Source organism: Populus trichocarpa, chromosome 1, assembly GCF_000002775.5.
Source record: "Populus trichocarpa isolate Nisqually-1 chromosome 1, P.trichocarpa_v4.1, whole genome shotgun sequence".
Taxonomy (NCBI): domain Eukaryota; kingdom Viridiplantae; phylum Streptophyta; class Magnoliopsida; order Malpighiales; family Salicaceae; genus Populus; species Populus trichocarpa.
In genome coordinates this window covers 29,846,990-29,869,613 of record NC_037285.2, presented here as the reverse complement: position 1 = coordinate 29,869,613, position 22,624 = coordinate 29,846,990, and the positions used below count along the sequence as shown (strand labels likewise).

At 32.6% G+C, this 22,624-nt stretch overlaps 1 protein-coding gene across 1 annotated transcript; it reads left to right on the top strand.

Annotated features, from left to right (window-relative positions):
• The first annotated feature begins 11,904 nt into the window (after positions 1–11,904).
• On the top strand, positions 11,905–13,759 carry LOC7470786 (uncharacterized). The gene has a single exon (XM_024594015.2). It carries the CDS (start codon positions 12,121–12,123, stop codon positions 13,558–13,560), a length of 1,440 nt encoding a protein of 479 aa, XP_024449783.1. The 5' UTR covers positions 11,905–12,120; the 3' UTR covers positions 13,561–13,759.
• Positions 13,760–22,624: the final 8,865 nt, after the last annotated feature.

Below are 22,624 nucleotides of genomic sequence, written 5' to 3'. Positions count from 1 at the left end.
CTTTAAAATATTTTTTATTTTAAAATATATTAAAATAATATTTTTTTATTTTTAAAAATTATTTCTAACATAAAAAATATATTAATTTAAAATAATAAAATAAATTTTTTAATTTTTTCAAAAACTCTACGGTAATTAAACTCACAAATCTGCATAGCCTTACTCATCCTCCTGTTTAAATTGATTTACACATCAGCACGAGGATATTTGTTTGGTAAGTATACCAGTTATCCAGACCAATGTACCTATCATTCCAACCTTAAAAGAAGTTTACATTTTCTTACGAGGTTTTGTACAACCTCATTACAATTCACTAATAGTATATTTGTTTTCCCGGTTCAAGTTATGTACAAATCTCATTCTTAAAAATTAATTTTTCTTAACCTTTTTAGCGATTCCGTGCACAAAACTCTACCTCAATCACAAAAACAAACACATCGAAAAAAACACATTTCCTCCGCGCCATAAATATTGTGGATTGCAAATAGTAATCTAGTTTTTATAATTCTTTTTTGAGTTTTGATCTCTCTTTTTTTTTCCTCGGTTAGTGATTTTTTTTTTTAACTTAGTCCTCATACTATGTTTTTATTGGGATTTAGATTTGATAATTTATTTTAATTTATTTTTATATGGTTATCATAGTTTCAAGAAATATCTCGGTATCGGGTTGGTATAAAAAAAATATCCCTACACCATAATATGGTCTATTTAAAAAAAAAAATTAGTTAATGAATAATAATTAAATAAAACAAATTTATTAAACTCTGCGGAGTCAATGAATCATTTTGTGAGTTTAGTGGGGTAACTCGAGTTACCTTAATTTGCGGGTTTGGTGAAGTTTTTTTTTTTTTTTCTAATTGAACTCAATTTTGTGATTGTCTATTTTTTTTCTATCATGTAGGTAATTTTTTTTTTTAAAAAAACCATGTTATTAAATTTTAGAAAGTCCATAGACTTGTTTGCGGGTTTGACATATTTATTTTTAAATTATTTTTTTTTACTTCATCATCTACTATTGAGCTGATTGAGAATTAAGTTTTATAATTTATTTCATTCACTTTCTATGAGATTATCGCGGTCTCACAAAAATATCTTGGTTTTGGGTTGGTGCTTGATTTTACGATCATCTATTTTTCTTATCATATAATTAAATAAACAATAGTTTCGAAAAAAAATTATTAATTCCAGTGGTGTCCATGACCCCATTCACGGGTTTGATGTGTTGACTTAGGTTACTCCATCACTAGCTTACCTATCCACCCCAATATGTTTTTTTTCTTAGTATTTGGTCCGTTATTTCTTAATTGTTTTTTTTTTCTCACCCTTAGGTTTCCATATTGGATTGGTTGGGAAATTAACTTCATGATTTATTTATTTTTTCTTTATATAGGGTTATCACAATTTCAAATAAATATCTATTTTAGTGTTGGTGCTTGATTTTGAGATAATCTGTTTTTTATCATACAGTTAGATAAAAATAGTTTACAAGAACAACAAAGTTATTAAATTATGTGGGCGGGTTGCATGGTGATCAGGGTCAATCAAATCTAACATCGTCTCAATATTTTTTTAAAAAATTATTGCCTTGCAGTTTATCTAAAAATTAAGTCACGTTTTTACTAATCATCCAAGTTGCATTTAGACTTGTAAAATAAAATTCAAGTTGGGTTAGCTCCCATGAGGTTTAATTGAAAACTCAAGTTAAGTAAGAAATCAAATTAGAAGATTTGAAGATTAATTTACATGATACTAAAATAAAATTCTCATACTCTTGATAATTTTTTAAGTTTCAAAATGTTTTAGTGCATAAAGTGAAACCAGTAAACATCCAAAACTAGATAGGTTACATATAAATATCCTGACATGACACAGAAATTCGTTGCTTGATTGCTTTAAATTACATTGATATATATATATATATATAGAGGCCTCTTTTCACCGGGAGATTTAAATAGGGTAAATTGAGTGTAGAAGAGGTTAATCCAAAAGGGTGTTTCATCTAAATTTGACCTTTCCGAGGCACCAGACCCAATTTCGGTACATAGTCATTCTAGAACCGAGGTTGTCACTTGACAATTTCTATTCAAAGGCTCACTGAGTTTCGGAATGAAGGATAGCCTGAAAAGACCTTCCCATTGCATTCCCATTAACTGTAGTTGTCGGTGGTATTCGAATTCTCCTAGTTTTGATTTTTTTTAAAAAATTAAATTAATATATTTTAGAGTTTTTTTTATTATTTTGATATTAAAAATAAAAAAAATACTATTTTAATATATTTTCAAGAAAAAATATATTATAAAAAACACATTATATCACAATTCCAAAAGCTGATGCGAGTACAAGGTACCAATAAACATTATATTTGTAGCAGGAACTATATACACCGGTCCTCCATCTGATAAAAATATAAAATAAAAATAAAAATAAAAATAAAAGAGAAAATGGTCTTATGCGTGGATTTGAATAAGGTGCAAGAGTCCAGAATGCATATATCTGAACATATCCAAAACCAGCTGGTGAAAGTGATTTCCATTTTTATACACTGATCGCATTAAAGTATGTGCATCAGTGACTGCCCCTGTTCCTTAAAAGACACGACACGTCGGTTTTTCCCCTGAGGACAAAGGGGTGGGTGGCAGCGCCTGTACGGAAGCCCCGCATCCATTTTATAAAAAGGCGACGCCTAATGGTCCAATTCCATGCCATGTAAGGAGGAGGACGGGTGTTCTCTTTGTCGTGTCTTAATTGAAATATACAAGGGTGGTTTTTTTAATCATTATACAAATCAATTTAACAAGTGATAATGTCAGAATTATTTAGTATCAAGACATTAAAAATAACTATGACATGAGTTCTTGTGAGAATTTATATGATTATTTGTTTTGTTAGCATTACTCTGTCTATCTATATAAATTACAATCAACTTCGTCACTCTTTTCTATTTCTAGGATTTTATGGTGTTATTTTATTAACCATAATATCAAATGATTTTCATTAGAAAATCAAACATTTACATTACATGCTTCGTGTGGATTGACGCATTCCATGTGTTCACAGTAGTTTAGGAGGTGTTTAAGAGCGTTAATGATTAATTTTTAAAATGTTTTTTGCTTAGAAAATATGTCAAAATATATTTTTTTTAAAAAATTATTATTGACATTAACACATCAAAACGATCTGGAAACACCAAAAGAAATTTAATTTGAAGTAAAAAAATAAAAATAAATTCAGATTTTTTCAAACATACTTTTGAAACGCAAAAATAAACAGGGTTTCAATTTTTTCTGCCTAGTCATTAGATAGTATAATGGGGTTATCCTTTCTTCGCTCTCTGTGAAATAATTTTCACCCTCAGATTTTCTAGGACGACTCCAAGTTAGCCATTGGCAGTTAACGAGGAGGTACCACTCTGATATCTAATTAAAAATTGTCTAATATGATTTAATTACAAATAAAAAATAGATTATTACTCGCGCTGCATTATGGATCAGATTAGTTTTTGTTGGATGTAAAAAAAAATATTCAAGTATTGTTAATGTGTTGTTTTAGTAGATTTTCTTAAAACTATATGAGAATTAACCTGATATAACCAGATCGACTTGGCATGTCCAGGTACAACTCGGACGACCGATAAAAAATAGTTTAACTAAAAAAATCAAGATGACATCTTTTTTAAAATATTAAAATGACAACATATTAGATTGACTCATATCAAATCGAGTTAACATGTCAAATCCGCTACCCATGTCATGGGACCCTAATAACCCTATAGAAAAAAAATATTTTTTTTTATAATTAAAGTCAATTCTCAACCAACCTAATGTTGAAGTATAAATTAAAAACAAATATCAACTAAAAAAATAAATCGAGTCAACCCGGGTTAAGATGTCAAGCTTTGGTCATGAGACCAAAATAACCTCATAGAAAGAAGATCGAAATAAATTATGAAGCTCAATTCCCAATCAAACCAATGTTGTAGGATGAAATTAAGAAAAATAAATTAAATAAAGGACATAAAAAAACCACTCAAGTCAATCGATTAAACTCGTGACCTAAGTCACGAAACCATAATAAATTCATAGAACATAAATCAAAACAGATTATGAAGCCTAATTTTCAATCAACCTGATATTGAATGATTAAATTAAAAAAAATTCAACTAAAAAAAGACAAAATAAACCCTGAGTTAATTGACTTAACTCACGCATCATGTCATAAGACTGTGATATTTCCAAAGAAAATAAATAAACAAAAATTATGAAGCTCATTTTCCAATCAACCTAATGTTGAAGCATTAAATTAAAAAAAATCAAATAAAGAAAAGGAAAAAAAAATGACTCGGGTCAACTCGGGTTAACATGTCAAAACTAGGTCAGGAGATCAAGATAACTCTATAGAAATAAAATCATAAAAATTATAAATTCAAAATTTTAATCAACCCAATGTTGAAGGATGAAAAAAAATTCAACTAAAGATATAACAAAAAAATCGAGTCAATATGTTTAACCTGCAAAACTCGCGAATGGAGTCATGAGATCATAATAAGCTCATAGAAAGTATAAAAAAAAACAATTATAAAGCCCGATTCTTAATCAAACCAATGTTGAAGGATGAAATTGAGAAAAAAATCAATTACAGAGGACAAAAAAATGACCAGAGTCAACACAGCTAACCCACAAAACTTGTGACTCCAGTTATGAGACATTAATAACTCCATAGAAAGAAAATCAAAATAAATTATAAAGTTCAATACCTAATAGATTCAATGTTGGAGAATGAGATTGAAAAAAAAAATTAAAATTAAAAAAAGTCCTGATAACTTTTGAGGACCAAAGTAAAAAAGGGCTTGGCATTTCACTATTCATTGCTATAGTGAAAAGCCAAGCCCTTTTAAAGTTTTAATATATATTAATAGTTGTTAATTTAATTACATTAGAGCATCACGTTCATATCCATGCTATTTAACGAAGTTTCCTAATTACTAGATAGGTGGTTTGCGCTACGCTGTTGGTCAAATCAATTTTTTTTCAAAATTTTAAAAAAATATTGAGGTGACAATAGCATTTTTAATGCAGTAAGGAAAAAAATTGAGAATCAGGTCATTGACTTGACTCAACAATAAGTGATTAAAAAATAAGGATCAGATTTAATATAAAAACTAATTGAAATCAATTCCTAAGGGGCGAGATGAAAAAGAAAATCAATAAAAAAGGATTCAAATAAAATAAATTGCAGTAAAAAAAAGTTGACCAGATTTGATATAAAAAAAAAACAACAAGAAAACTCTCAATTTTGATAGGCCAGCGTTATTCCACCTCATGATGTTGTATGCACCAACCTATTTTCCTTGTTTGTTTACCCTATTTCCCACATTTGTCCTAGTTTCAATTTTGGTCCCCAACACTTAATTGTTTTAAATTAGCTTAATTGTCAAACGAGCACCAGAACCTCCCTTAATATTACAAGATCCTCATATCAAAGAAAAAAAAAACATCAAGTAAAATCCTAAATAAAGTCAATATGTTGGTATTAATTTTTTTTAAAAAGATGAGGGACCAAACTGAAAAAATAAGCCTTAAACTTTATTTTTGACCGTGCAAATAAGTCCTTAAAGTTGGCTATAAAATAGTTTGAACATTTTTTTTACCTTTAAATTCTGTCAATGAAGCTCTAATTATTTTAAATAAATAAAATTGAATTTGTTTTTGCAAAACTGAGAATTAACCGAGAGACATAAGATTTTCTTAACCCCTCAAAATCCCTATATGCATGCATGGAAAGTAAATTACCAGGAGCAATCGCAAATCAAAGCAATTTAAAAGGACCAAATTAGATGGAAAAATAAATAAGGGGCCAAAGCAAGGTTGTTAAAATCGCGTTTTAACTCGTAAAATCGTACGATTTTACGAGTCAAAACATGCTTTACGTGTTGAATCGATTGAAAAAATAAAAAATGGGTGAAATCGGGTTGAATCGGGGTGAAATCGCAACAATCGGATGAAATCGCGCAAAATCGCGATTTCAGGACCGATTTTGCGATTGTGCCAAAATGATGCGCTGAAACAAAATTTCCCCCCTGGTCCAGCTGTCAGGCGCCTATTGGCTGTGGAAATGCACAGTCACGCGACTGTCTTCTCTTCAGTTCAGTCTTCACAATTCACAATTCACAAAATACTATTTCTATTTTCCAACCGAACAAATCCATAATTCCCTTATCTGATTAACCAACTGGGCACCGGCAAGTCGGCAACCACAAAAGCGGCGGCGACGATCTCCATTCTCCACAAAAGCGGTCACGATCCAGTCTTCACGCCTTCTCTTTCCTTAGTGCTCACGATCCAGTCTTCACGGCGACGATTTTAACAGCAACGACGATCTCCTCAACAGCTCACGGCTTCGGGCTTCCTCTTCAATCTTCATTAACAGCGGCACGTCCGGCAACGATCTCCTGCAGCCGATCCAGTCTTCACGCCTTCTCTTTCCCATCTTCAACAGCAGCAGCCGTTCAGCCATCATCATCAACGGCTCTTCACTGTAAGTTCATTTTGCCTTCATCATCATCACTGCAGTAGTTGAATTTGCCCATGTAATAGATTTTTATTTTGCCCTGTTAACTGTTAGTCTGTTACCCATGTAATAGATTTTGATTTTGCCCGGTCCTGTAAATTGTATATGTAAAATTGTTGAATTGAATTGAATGGAATGGATGGACTGAATAGAAAATTGGATGGATTGAATAGATCAGGTGAGAAAATTATTGAATTGAATGCCACACTGCCATCGTATATATCTTGACTGAATTAATAGTATAAATCAGGTGAAAATTGGACTAAACACTGTTGAATTGGACTAAATTGAATGCCATTTCAGTATTATAGGACTGAATTAATTGGATTGAATTGAATTAAATTAATGGGGTGAAAATTGGACTGAAAAGTGTTGACTTGGACTGAATTTAATGTCATTTCAGTATTGTAGGACTGAATTAATTGGATTGAATTAATGGGGTGAAAATTGGACTGAAAATTGTTGAACTACGTATGAATTTTTAAGGTGCTTGAACAATGTATGAATTTTTATTTGAAGCATGAATTTTTTGTTAATGTATTTTAAAATTCCTTACGATTTTACGATCCGTTTTACGATCCAAGTTTGTATTGTAGTTTCCGTGCCGTGTCAAAATCGCGATTTTAACAACCTTGGGCCAAAGTATAAAAAATCTCAGGGGCTAAAAAAACACTAGTAGGAGTAATTTTATGGTGTTCAGGGAGTAACTAGTGATATGCTAGTAGTTACTCCATTAGGTCCATTTAAAAAAAAAAGATAGATATAAGTATGAAAGAGAATGACTAGATATTGATATTCTTATAATTTTTTATGGATTATGAATTTCATTTTCTCTCTCTTTCACGTGTCCGTCTCTTTATTAAAAGTTAGCCCATAATGTAACTACTAGGATGTCACTAGTTACTCATTAGTACCATAATTTTTTTTTACAATATTGTTTTGCTAAAGGTTATTATTATTATTATTTTGCAATTATAATTTATAACTTATGATAGTAGCTAACAAATATGTTTTTCATCTAAAATATCGTTGCTATTTTAATATCTCTATTTTAGTTTTGTGAATAATACCCACTATATATAATGAGTACCGTAACACGTGGCAAAGTTCTATTGCTAGCAGCAAAAGCAACATACAACAACTATATAGAAATATAGCTTCTGTATCTTCTTCAACGATGGAGGACGAGAAAGAAAACATCTTCTAAATCCATGCTCTTATTTTTCAAAACGCCATTAATATCAATGTAGAAATTTTTAACAAATTAATTACTACATGCGAGGAGCTTTTTATTATCCATCATGCTCGCCACATATTCAATAATAAGGCTCACAAAGATGACATCTTACTTTACAATTTCATGATCAAAGCTTACGCGATACATCAATTCACTGATGCTTTCACTTTTTATAAATAGCTTAGGCCATAAAATATTATGTACATGGTAATTTCATGTTTACTACATCAGTGAAGTCTTGTGTTTTGAGGATGGTGCTGTTTGGGAAGGTATAAAGATGCATAGTCATGGTATGAAAAATAAGTTTTGCTTTGATATGTACATGTCAACATCATTGATAGATATGCTGTGATGATGGCTCAAGAGAGTTGCTGGTATGGTAAAGGGAGAGAAGGGATTATTAGTGAGAGGATAATATGTTAGGTTCATTGTAGCGGTGATGGTAGGTTGTTCAAAGCTGGTAAGGATTGATTGATTGATGATGGTGTTATGGTTTGTGTTAGTCTAAAAATATTGAATGTGATAATATTTTTTTAAAAATAATTAAAATAGTTTTTTAGATATTTGAATTAAGATTTAATTAAAAATAAGAGAGCATCCATATGAATGTTATTAGTTTTTTTTGGTAAAACTCAGAGCTTATAACCAATTGGTCATAATACAAAATCAAATGCAAACTCATCAGGGTCATTAATAATCTAGTGGTCCCTATTAGCTAAATTAGCTAACCAGCTAGCTTTCAAATTGGCTTTCAAAATGCATGTTATACTTTAACTTCTCACTACCTTACCAATAATTATCCAGCCCTTATCGTTAATTAACATATAGTTTGCATCAACTTTCACATATTTATTTGTCTTTAAATCTTAATCAAGAACATAACATAACCTAACTTCAAAATTAACTTATGAATACCCAACGACCATGTAAGTCTTAGCCCAATAATAACCACTCACAACTCTGTTACGACTGATGAGCAAATTATAGTGTTGATAGCAAAACCAGTAATCTAAGTCCCGAAGAAGTCCTCTTGCTCCAACATTACCTAGGTTACCTTTGCTACAACCATCCATATTTAATCTTGTCCACTCCAACGAGGGATATTTCTAGCCAAGCATACAAATTTATTTACTTTTATTTGAAAGTCCAGCTCCAGTCTTATTAGCAGCCTAGATGTTTTCCACAAAACACTTAATAGCATTTAACGAGGTAGAGTGAAATATAACATTTCTGTTAAGAAAATCTCAAGTTTATTCACTTTCATATACACCAGATAATAACCCCAAACCATATTGCCCATGGAACTTCTTCTATGCTGCATTTATTGGATGACAAATTATTTATTTACCACTAGCTTAAATTTTCATTGAAGAACTTCGACCTATTTCTGGACTTGACTAGCACCTTCCACACTGTATGAGCAAAGTGATAATCTATCAATACTTGAATTACAAACTCCATTTTTGATTGGCAATGATGACAATTATGATCTCTAGTCAAGTTTTTACGTATTCAGTTCTTAGTTGTCAATAGATTGTTATGTGCAATAGTCCACAAAAATACCTTAACAAGCTCTGGCCCATTCCATGTCCAAATTAGTTTTCAAATTGGCTTCATGTAGCGTTGTTGGTTCAATGTCTCTATTTGGGCTACGTAAGCATAATGAATAGAAAATATGCCATTGGAATAATTATGCCAAAAAGCTTAATCACATTCCATTATATTAGTAGGGGGATGGTAGTTGACTATAACCATTACCACCTGCACTGAAATTAAATGAACAAACTCTTCCCACCTCTATTGATTATTAATGGATACAATCTCAACAACAATCGCATTTAATATCTTTTTCGGTATCTCTTACAAAACATAATTCATTAATGGCCCAAATCCTTCAAACCAGTTATCTTTCTGAAACCAAATATATGCTCCATTACTAATGGACCAACCCACGCCATAAACAACTTGAGGCTAAATTTTGCATATTGTTTTCTATAATGAGGAGTCTCTACCTTTAGCCTAGATATTTGAAACATGAACATTCAACTTTATATATTTTCCTTGTAAAACACTCGCCCAAAGACTAGTGTTATCGTGTATAATAAATACCCCACCTTGACTTCATAAGAAAGGCCTTATTTATTGGATGCATTTTCTTAAAGTCTAAACCTCCCTCTAATCTAGGTGGGGATAAAACATTCCAAATAATAATGTGAACTTTATTGCCTCCTTCATTATCCCCCCATATAAACATTCAATGTATTTTCACAATATCCGTACATATTGATTTTGGAATGAGAGAGGATTGCATTATTTCAATAAATGAACCGTTGCAAGGAATGATTTACAAAGTGTAATTCTTCCTTCTAATGATAAACTCTTAGCTTTTCAGCTAGCCAACTTCTGATGCATATTCTCAATTAAGTAACTATAAGTGTGCTTAGTAATCCTCTGATGTAATATAGGTACCCCTAAATACTTCCCAGGATCTTTAGTAATAGTAAACCCACTCATTCGATTTAATGTTTTTCCACCGTGTGAGAGATATTTTTAGAGCAAGACATCTTTGTTTTGTCAACACTCACCTTTTATCTTGAAGCATCACAAAAAAATAAAAATTCAAGCAGTTCATAACTAGCTTTATTTAGTACTCATTAACTTCAACAAAAAGAATAACATGTTATCCACAAAGCATGAATGAGACAACTTAGGTCTCTTTCTATTTACCTAAAAAGGATTTTATGCACCCAACTCAACCGCTTGACAAATAAGTTGGGCTAATCTTTCCAGACATAAACAAAAATATACGGAGAGAGATATCACATTAACAAATACCTCTTAAAGTTGTAAAACTAGAATAAGGACTATCATTCCACAAAACACTTAAGTTGCTTGTCTCAATACAATGTATAATTAGATCTACCAACCGAATTGGTAAACCCGCATCCACTAGGGTTTAAGGTTTAATGTCTTTAATGAAATCCCACACTTAAGTTAGTTATCTTCATCATCCTCTAAGATATACTTTTCTCTTTGACATTGTTCAACCATCTTTTAATCCAGAAAAGAGGCTCTTGTTTTTTTTAGCTCCAGTTTTTTTTAATTGTTTTGATGTATTGATGTTAAATATAATATTTTTTTTAAAAAATATTTCATATATTTCCAAACAAAAATTATTTTAAAAAAACAACTTCTATTACCCTTTTAGATTTACATGACATTATTTACTACAAACAACTAAAAATCTAGAGCTGTTTGCTTCTACTCCCCATTATCTCAACATTGCCCATACTCGTCCATTTCTGAAATTAGGAGCACCTTTTTAACTTTTTAACTATAAAAATATTTTCAAGCTATATTTCACTAGGAGGACTATTTCCTTCACAGCTTTATTTAATATCCAGTTTTAAACCAGTCATTCCGACATGTACTAGTGATTTTCTACTTTACATTTTAAAAATCTGAATTTTAGATTATTTTGATAAATATATTTTATTAAATACATCAAGTAAATATAAAAATATAATTTAAGATTGTCACATTAAAATACATAAAGGTTAAAAAAATAAATGACCTGAAATATCTTTTATTGTCCGACCAAAAAATCGCATCAATTCACTCATAAGATCTCTCTATATATACCTGTAGGATAATGTAGAGTAGCATATCAAAAAAGTATCCTCCGAGAGGGAAATATCAGCATTCTGATCAATCTACTAGAGTGTACATCTCAACTAACCTTTTTCAACAGATTGGAGTGTTTTCCGCATGCTTCACTTCCCAGCTGGCACGTGTTAATTATTTTTTATATTTTTGAATCATTTTAATTTATAATATTTAAAATAATCTTTTAAAAATAAAGAATATTATTTTTATATATTTTAAAATAAAAGATTTTAAAAGATAATTACCAAAGTTACCCTCGAGCTCCTCCCTCACCCTCCCCCGGTCAACACGTCACTGTCTTATCACTTTCTCTTTCACCCTCTCAATCGATGCTCATCGGGACCCCACCACTCTACCCAGAAAGTCCATCTAACCCTTGTACTAAACTCTCCCTCTGGAACCGTGTTTCACTCTATTCCGTCCCTCCCCATTTCTCACACCACCACCTGTCCCAAACACCCAATAAAACTGCACATTGCACAAAAAGTCCATCGAACCTTCAGTGCCCACAGCAAAACGAAAAAGATCTATAAAAGATTTGTCTAGTCCGCTCCGATTCTCTCCCCTCCTCCTCAAGTATCATGGCTTGCTAACTATCCAGCGCGCACAAAAAGCCACAAGACTCTATTTTCTACCAAAAAAATTTCTTCATGGAAAACAACTATTCTTTTAATTCATACCCGGATTCAGGCGACTCGTCGCCCAGATCTCGTGAAATTGATTTTGACAACCCGACACCATGGGAAGAACAATCGCAACAATCTCAAAACTACAAAGTTAAGTTCATGTGTAGTTATGGGGGCAAGATCCACCCGCGTCCGCATGACAACCAGCTTTCTTACATGGGTGGAGAGACGAAAATCCTTGCGGTTGATCGAAACCTTAAATTCCCTGTCATGATAAGCAAACTCTCAGCTCTTTGTGGTGACACCGACGTGGCGTTCAAGTACCAGCTCCCAGGTGAAGATCTTGACGCTTTAATATCTGTCACTAATGATGATGATCTAGAACACATGATGCATGAGTATGATCGTCTTTATCGTGCCTCTGCTAAGCCTGCTCGCATGAGGTTGTTTCTTTTCCCGGTTAACCCGTCACATGCAAGTTTCGGGTCCGATGGTGACAAATCGGATCGGGAGCGCTTTGTTGAGGCTTTGAATTCGGGTCCGAGTCAGGTTGTGGAAGCAACCAAAACGCCAGCGAATAACGTTGATTTCTTATTTGGTTTAGATAAAGGAGCTTCACCACCGCCTCCGCCTGTTAAAGTGCCAGATTTGCCTGAAATCCATGTTGGGTCTGGCCATGATGACAGGTTTATTGGGTCGGATCCTTCGAATTTGCAGGCCCACTTGCAGAGAATGCAAATTAGAGAACATGAGCAATCAATTGGGTGTAATAGAAAAAACATCGATGAGAATTTGGTTGGTGGTTATGCTGCCGCTGGCGGTGATTATTACATGCAAAAATTGCCTGAAAAGGTGTCTCCGGCGAATCTACCCGTGACAATGCCACCCCAGGTGACTGCTCCACCAGGTTATTGGCCGGAGAAACAGGCTGCTGGAGGTGGGTTTCCGGCAGCCGTGGCGGTGACCACTGCCCCGGGTCAAATGGAGCAACCCGTTTATATGATATCGGGTCCAGCTCAAGGAACTGCTTATCACGCACCTCAAGTAATGCGACAGGTTACCGGACAAACGGGTCAAGCATATTACATGCAGAGAATGGGTGCTCCAGGGCATGGTCCTGATGTTTACAGGGAGCAGCCGGTATATAATGTGGTCCCACAACACCATCAGCCCCCACCACAGATGGGTCCCATGGGAGTTATGAGGCCCAGTGGGCCTGGGGTAGCAGTGACTGATGGCGGATATGCACAGGTAGCGTATGATAGTGCGGTTGGTAGACAGGTTTACTATACTGCGGCAGGTGGTGTAGTGCACCAGCATCAGCAGCATCAGCAGCTGCAGCAGCAGATGCCACCACAGTTTCAAGGTATTGGTGGTGGTGAGATGAGACACGTCGGCGGTGGTGGGCAATTGGCTCCTGAAGTCAAGGTTGTTACAACAAAGGTGACGCAGGCTTCAGTGTGATTAGATATATAATAGATATGCAGATGTGTTTTGTAAGTTAAAAAAGTTTTTTATTTTTTACTGTCCAACTTTTTGTACACAGTGGTGGCGGAGATGAAATGAGTTTATTATCACTGTAACGCCAGTAGTTTGTTTGACTTTTGATGATTTCTTCTTGTTGATTGGTTGTGCTAAATGCTAATGTCTTTTTGATTAGTTATTTGGTTGATCTTGATCATGATAGGTCCACTTGTCTGGTTTCAATCCAGCAACATTATCTGATCATCTCCCAGCATTGAAATGTGGAATTTACACTCCATTTTTTTAATTTTTTTTTTAAATTGTTAACAGATAGTTTCTCACATCTAGGTTTTTTGGGCACAATTCTAGTTTAGTTTGGCTGGTGTCACTAAATTGTTTTTTTTTTTTGTTTTTAAATTGTTTTAAAATACTATTATTAAAAATAAATATTAAAAATATTAAAAAATATTATTTTAATATATTTTTAAATAAAAATAAATAAAACTAAAACAAACACTGGCCTGCCAGAAGGACAGTCGGTTCATAAAATTTTCCTAAACTAATTGCCTCTTCTACCGAAAGATTCTCCTCTCTCTCTCTCTCTCTCTCTCTCTCTCTACTATTCTTCCGGAATTTTTCTGCTGTTGAAAGTGATTGTCCCTTTTTCTCCAAAGTAACATGTTCCTTTTGTGTTCCTAAATAATTATGTTACTAAGGTGGTTAGATCGAGGTTGATAGTGGATGATATCTTAACCTTGACTTTTGCTTTGTGGTGGATGATTATTGTAACAGCAATTTTTTTTTTTAAATATTTTTTGATATTTTGATATGTTGATAAATAATAATAAAAATATTATTTTAATATATTAAAAAAAGCATTTTAAGAATTAATAGTTATCATAATAACAAATAAGCTCTAAACATTAACTGGGGTAAGACCTATAATTGGATAAATCAGGCCATTAGCATGTAAAATACAAATAAATAGTGAAATGACATGGAAGCAAAATTTTTTGGTGAAATAACATTTTTTTGTATGTCATGAAAGAACACTTTTGAATGTCGTGGTTTCACGCGACATTTAATTAAATGTGGTGGTTCCCAACCAAGACATCCATTTTATATCGGGGTTGGGAACCGTGAAAAAAAATAAAATTAATTGATGTGATATCACGGTTGTAAACCGTAAAATCTATTTAAATTCAGGATTAACTAGTTGACTGATTTGTTAAATCGGTCAACCAGTTTATTAAATTGGTCGACCAGTTTGTAAGGAAAATTATAAAACTTAAAAAACCAGAACCCTAGAATGAGATTTTTTAAATTTAAAGATCTAACAGTCGGAGTAGCGATTCCATGGCTACTTTAAAGAAAATGGTCTCCGGTCGGATCAAAAGTTATAGTCTATTTGAGCCATTATTCTGGTAAGGCGCAATCAAACCTCCTCTCGGGTTTAGATCTGTCATATTGGTCCATAAATTCATTTGTTAGGTCATCCACGTAAATTTGTCTATGACAAATCTTCATGTAGCTATGACAAATCTCCATCTAACTATTTAAAATCATTCATGAGAACTATTGTGCAAATAATAACTTTTTAAGATCCACACCTGGAAAATACTAATTTAGCAACGAAAAAGGAAAAATGTGAATGTATGCTCTCCCCACATTATATGGAAACTAGTGTGTGTGTGTGTGTACAAACATCGTAATCTAGTCCAAGAACAATACATCTTAAAGATATAAAGAAAAAGTCCTTAAAATAACAAATCAATTTAGGTAAATTTAACATACAACCACTTGAAACAATCATAACATGATTTTTATAGATGGAATTAAAAGAATATGATAGCTAAACTTATGGGAAAAAAACACTAAAAAACAATCGATGACTCTATACAAAATGACTAACAATGTAAACAAGACACCTTGTTTTCATAATCAATTCAAAAACACTAAATTGTTAGTTTTTTAGCCTCTTAAGATGTAGCCCAAACAAAGACAACCCAACAATGATAATAACCCCCTGCTGCTTAAAAAACTCTCAATGCTAGCAATTAAACACACCATCTGGATATTGCTTTTCTTGTCAAAGTAACACTAACATGCTTATAACCATTATCAATCTCAGCTCAACTACATGTAGTTCTTACAAAATTATTCATCTCAGAAAAGCAATAAAATTCCTTAGCCCCCCATCGTGATTAAGGACGCGCAGAATTAAGTCGCTGCCACCTTGTCTCCTTGTTTTAAAATTCCAAGATCCAAATGTTGTGGTCATCGTCTTTATTTTGTTCTTCAACCACCAAACCACAAATTCCAAAGACATTTATGTGGTGAATGAAGAATTTTTCAACAGAACATACAACATTTATTTACCTAGATGGACCTGCAACCAAGGTTTTTTTTTCTTTTTTTTTCAAAAGGAAGCCAATCAAACTTATCAAACCTAACTAACAAAGAAATCAAACAAACAATTTGAATTTCTACACTTTGTTATGGGCTCCATGTTGTTAACACATAAAGGAAAAAAAATCAAATGAAAGACAATAAAGCAGTTTATGTGCTCCACATTGACAACAAATCTCTGGGTATATAAATAACAAAGCTATAACAACAAGTTTAACTTAACTAACTAATTATTTCAAGCAAAATGTTAAACTGAAGACATATTCCATGTTGCACCAACCAATTACTGGCATCAAAAGGTTAGCCATGAAAAGCATATACGCATACGACAACATGGACGAACCATAAAAAAGAGGGGAATCAAAAGTGCAAATTTGACTGCCTTAAAAAAGGAAGAAAACAAAGGATAAATAATTTTAAAAACAAACTTCTCGCGAACAATGCCATTGCTGGTAAGTTTAAAGGCATGAGAAAAAATAGAGAGGCAAACAGTAAAGCATAACAAAGCAACAACAGAAGAGGTCAAGTTTATTGAAGCTCATTGAAAAGAAAGAAACTAACTACAAACACATCTGATGAGGCTATAAAATCACAGGGAATATTATGGAAGGAATTATTCCTGATGACCCTTGTAGATCATTCACAGTATGTTCTATGACCTTAACTTTCAAACCGTATTAGCTTCGTCTTTAAAGGATATCTTCAAGGGTTGTAAATCTTCTCTTGAATGAATACTTGCACAAAGTCCCTTAGAGACCCCTAGGGGTGTTGTTGGGGGACCCTCCAAATATCAAGTCAATATGAGGTATTTTGTGTGATAAAAAGACATTAATGAAGGTTTTAATGAGCTTTTATGAAGATAGAGAAGAAAGAGATGTAAAAGAGGATGTATGTGTAAGGAAAGAAGAGAAAGAATGTGTTTATGTCTGAGAGCATAAGGTTTTAAACCTTTTTTCTGTGTACTCAAGCTTTCTTTTATATTATTTATCTTCACTTTCTTCATACGACATATAAGTGATAAAGATGTAATCTCATAATAGTAAAATAATATTATTCTACTATTCATGCTATCACATCTCATTAATATAAGCATAGACTATTTGTTCATAATTAATGGGATGTGATGGGTATCATAATCACTAGACTAGACCCAGAGTAGAAGAGACTTAAAGTGAGGTGTTACTTTTTAGCTATACACTGAACTCAGGTATATGTGGATTCAGCTTGCACGCTGAACCCAAGAGGAGATAGGTTCAACTTACACGCTGAACCCAAGTGTGGTTGGGTTCAGCTGTAGGCTGAACCCAAGAGAAGTTGGGCGCGAACGTCCCATGGCCCGACTTGAAGTTTGGGCGCGCAGAAAACATAACCCTATTTTGGGTTATAACTTTCGTGTGATAGCCTTTAAATGAGGGGGTTTAGAAAATCATGACCCATCAACATCCAAGCAAGTACGAAAAAAACAGTAATAAACCTTCCAAGCAAGAAAAACTTACACAGAGCAGTAGAGAAAGACATGCAAGTCATAATCCCAGCAAAGCAACTATCTGACTGGAAAAAAGACTAGAAAGGCTCAACAAAGCTGTTGAAAATAAATGCACAACACAAATCATATTGAAAATACAATGAAGGGAGGAATAAAGAAGAAACTAAAAAAGCAACGACAAGAGAGCAACATATAAAGCTTAAGGCATAATGGAACGCAATGAAAGAAAAAGTAAAGTTGGGAATCCTGCCAGCAACAAAAGAAATATATGCAAATTCCAACATAAAATAACATTGCACCCCAGCTAAATCTTGTAGAAAGCACCAACGTTAATGTAGAGGATATGTACGAAATACATAATGAGAGGAATGTTTAAATTAACTAAGCAAAAACCCGGTATAAAGATCAGTTAACCTCTGAAGGAATAGCAATAGGTTTAATAATAAAAAAGGCACATGTATAACATTTAAAAACCGAGAGCATCTGAAGGAAGCAACGCCAAAAAAAAGGAAGTATTAGAAAACTAATATAATAGAGATAATAGAAGAGGCAATAGAAAAAATAAGATGACTAAACTAATGGTGCAGCAACAAATGACCAAAGAGTAATACACAAACTTGAAAGTAATAGAAACACAAAAATGAAAAGCAAACTGGAAACCTTATAACTCAACCCTAAGAAAAATCCTTGCCATAAAGACTCAAGAACTGACATGTCACCATGTAAAAAACCATAAAAAGGAAAAACTAAAAATACCTCCAACAAAAGCCCATCACATGCACCGAGACAACGAAAGGCAAACCAAAAGAAAATGTATTGCCTGCAAACTTAAAAAGAATAGAAAAAACTAAATTCTGGTTAGACTAAAAGAATAGCACAACTTGAGGCACAATAAAATCACATGCTGAGAGTGGAAATCTTTGTCTCAAACAAATATGATGTTATTCCCCAAGCAAACCACAACAGCTTTTCCAATGCAGGAAAGAGGCCTAATGTGAGGGTAGATAAGTAGCAAACCCAGTTACTGAAGCTTGAGAGAACCTTAGCATGAAAGGTAGAGACCCGGGATGAAAAAAAAACTGAAAGAGTATGTTGGCTCAAAGTACTGTTCCAATCCACATTCTCAAAAGTCTTGATGAACATGACTTTTGCTACGCAATTTAGCTTTTCTATTAATTATAATTATAATTATAAAATGTACTACATGAAAACCAGGTTTTACTGTATCCAAAGACTCATCATCACAATTTATATCACTATAGTTTAACATGCTATGTGAAACATGGTTTTATTGTACCCCAAGACTCAACAACATTGTTCATATGATTGTTGTAGTGTTGTATTGACATGAACAATGTTGATAAGTCTTGGGGTACACTATAACCTTGTCTTTGATGTTTTTGTTTCCTCACAACTTAATCCTTCAAATTTTATAGTTTTCTTTTTCGATCCCCAAGCTTTATTTTTATCACTTTCAATCCATGAGTTTTGAAATAAAAGAGAGAAAGTTGATGGAAAATAACGAGGAGAGAGAAAAAAATTGCTTTGTCATGTTTTAGCCACAATAAAGCTAAATTTAGTGTCAATGAGTTTGTCTTGAATAAAAAAGTTCTATGATGGTGTTTTGCTAATTAACATTAAAAAAAAAGTTAATCGAGACTTGTAAAGATTTTTTAAATACGATTTGATTTTTTATTTTTAAAGTTATCTTAGGGTGATTGATTTAAAATGAGATAAATTAGGTTTCTAATAAATTTTAGAGGTGTTTTATGTCAAAATAAGCTTTAACTATATGAGAATACACTTTTCTGTGTATATGCATGTGCAATGGTTTTTTTTTTAAATATATTTTAGCCTAATATGCATTAAATAGTCTTTTGATTGTTAATTTTATACGGTTTTCATAAATTAATTATTCTGACACTTTTTTTTTTTCATATAGCCAATTATAGATTATGAAAACATTGTTGTGTTTTCGAAACTTGCACGCATCTTACATTACGATGATTTTTTGTTTAAAAAATTTGTTTTCACAAATACAAAATTTACAAGGAAATGGAAATTTATCCTCCAAAAATAATTTTCTCACTCATTTATTGTTGTTGTTGTTATTGTTGTTAAAAAATAAATAAAAGAAAAGGTAAATTCATTGTTCACTTTCTCCCTTAACAATGCTATATTTTTTTTAATTTATCTTTTAATATTATGTTTACTAGAGATTACATGTCATTATTTGTTTTAATTTACTTTTTACAGGGTTATTTCAGTTTTATGATCCAAGTCACATTCGGTGGGTTAAAATGGATTGACTTGAGTTTTTTTTATCTTTTTTTTATTGATTTTTTTTCAATTTATCCTTTAATATTGAGTTACTTTCTAAAAGGTTATTACGGTTTTATGATCCAGATTATGGATTTAACTGGTGAATCCAAGTTGATTCGGGTTGATTTAACATGTTGTCGTTTTAATATTAAAAAAAAATTATCTTGAATTTTTTTAGTAAAACTATATTTTTATTATTTGTCCAGGTTGTTTTTGAACCTGACAAATTGACTGAGTCATATCATATCAACCTACACATGGTTTAATTTATTTTTTTACTAAAAACCACATTAGTAATTTTTAATTTTTTTTTACATTCATTTTTTTTTTATCCAAACTGCAATATAAGACGGGTAAATTATCTAGTTTTTTATTGTCCACTCAATCTGGTGCTCATTATGTGGACTTGAAATATAATTACAGCATGGTGCGAGCTCTTATAGGTATCGTTCGTATATTCAAAGGTTTTAATTTTGACCACTTCTATAAAGATCAATTCATTTTATGTAAATGATTTATATAAATAAAAATGTTTACCTGCTTTAATTTTTGCAATATGAACACAAGGTATCAACACCCTTTAATAATTCATGCGCTGCTTTTGTGTACTTTGATCCTCCACACTAGATTGCACGTACAGTTGGTGTAGATTTAGAATTTGAAATATTGGATTTAGACTCACTCTATTTCCAAAAAGTTTTTTTTTTTTAGTGTAGTTTAACGTGGGTGTCCGAGCCAGCTTGCGCGCACCTCGACTAATCCCACGGGCCCTGAAGTTAACGACCATGTAAGCCTACAGTGACCATCATATGAGTAACCACAGGGCTCGAACATGAGACCACAGAGGGAGCAGACATCTTGGTCCCAAACTCTTACCACTGGGCCACCACCTAGATGGTTATTTTTGTTTGCACATTACGTTGATAATTGACAGGACAGCACATCCATAGGCGGAGGCATGGCAAAGGCTTGGGTGGGCTTTAGCCCAGGTCAAGATTTTATCAATATTTTTTTGACTAGTTTTATGTAAAAAACAATTTGTAATTCTCAATTAAGCTATCAAAAAATTCTGAAAATTTGCGTGGAGCCTTCTAATATGATGCTTTAGCTTGGGTTAAAATTTCAGAATTTTTTGAAAAATTTAAAAATTTTATGAAAAATCACAATTTGACTAGTTTTACGTTATTGGACGTAATTTTCAATCCGACCATCAGATCGAGCTGAAATTTTATGAGGGATCTTAAAATATATTGAATAAAATCTGGTTAAAATTTTAGGATGAACGGAACTTGGTAGTGCTAACAAAAAAAAACTGTCAAATAAAAGCAAAACGACTCATTAAGAGTAAAATGATTATTTGCCATTAAAAAATAAAATAAATTAGCTTTTCCTTCCTTTTATATGTTGCCGACTGGGCAGAAGCAGAATAGAAAAAGAAAGAAAAGAAAAGGAGAGAGAGAAATAGAAAAAAGTAAGGGAAAAACATAAAAAAAAATCGAAGGAAAAAAAATAAGAAAAGTGAGAGAATAACCTTGTAAACTTATAAAGTCCAACTTATAAAACGCTAATCTAGGGAAGAATCAAGTGAAGGAAGGAGGAATTGAAAGAGGGTGAAAATTTAATTACCTTGTTTTCCAGTTGACATGAGATTGTTATTTTATCCCGGTTGAGGGGTTGTTACAATATCGATTTAGATTCGATTATAGATGAATTATATTCCACAAAACATCGAAGGATGTAACTTTAATAGTGAGTTTATTTTTACTTTCATTTCAATTTTATGTACTTTCAAATTTATTTTTTAATATTTTAGGTAGTGTATTTAAATTAAAACTTTACTGTTAACTTCTTCAAAAATTCATGTACATGAATTAATAATCAATCTTAAAATATATTTATATATTTATTTAATAGCCCAAGACAAAAAAAAATTCTGGCTCCGCCTTTGAGCACATCCAAGGTTCATAGCTCACCAAAGAAAGAGGATACTGCTTGGTAGTTGGTACCTTTCAGAAGCATAGCTAGTAGAGCCAAAATGCATGGTGAAAGCTTCGCGTATTCATCTTACACATCAGTTTTATCATATCTGAAAAATTCAGGGCATGAAATTACTAGTGAAAACACGATATACAAAAGAAAATGCATGCATATAGACCATGAATGTCTAGAAACGTTGAGCTGTATAAGGGGGGCCTGCAACAAGATGAAAGGTATAAGTTGTTTTGTTAGAGGAAAGGGGAATAAAGTGAAATGGAATTCCCTGCAAAGTGACGAGAGCATAACTAAGAGAATCGTTTCTTTATATATATATCAGTCACTTTAAGAGAGACATTTTTCAGGTGCTCAAAGCACCGTGGCAAGTGATAAACAGTATTGCAGAAATGGAAACATAGGTATCATTTCTTGATGATCCCGTGTTTTACTAAACGCAGTTTTAATCTGGGTTATCGAAAAGAAATGAAAAAAGCCAAAAAAACTATGAATTGCCGAACGGACTCAGCCTGCAACCATGCTAATAAGACAACCACACAAGTACTCTCCGATTAGTAGGATTAGTCGAGATACACGCAAGTTGCTACAAACATCTACGTTAATGAAAAAAAAGAAGAAGAAGAAGATAACCACACAAGTCTTACAGTGTGCAAGGAACATTTGCTATAGGGACTCAATATTCTTGATGAAGACCACTAATACGCGCTTACAAACCGGAAGCTAATGTGAAAGCTTTCCATTTCTGTAGGAATATTTAGCACAGTGGATACAGACCGAAACAGAATCTTAACAGGTGTTTAGGCCTCTTTTAAGGAGAACTTAAAATCTAGAGCAACACGATTGCTTTCCAATTTG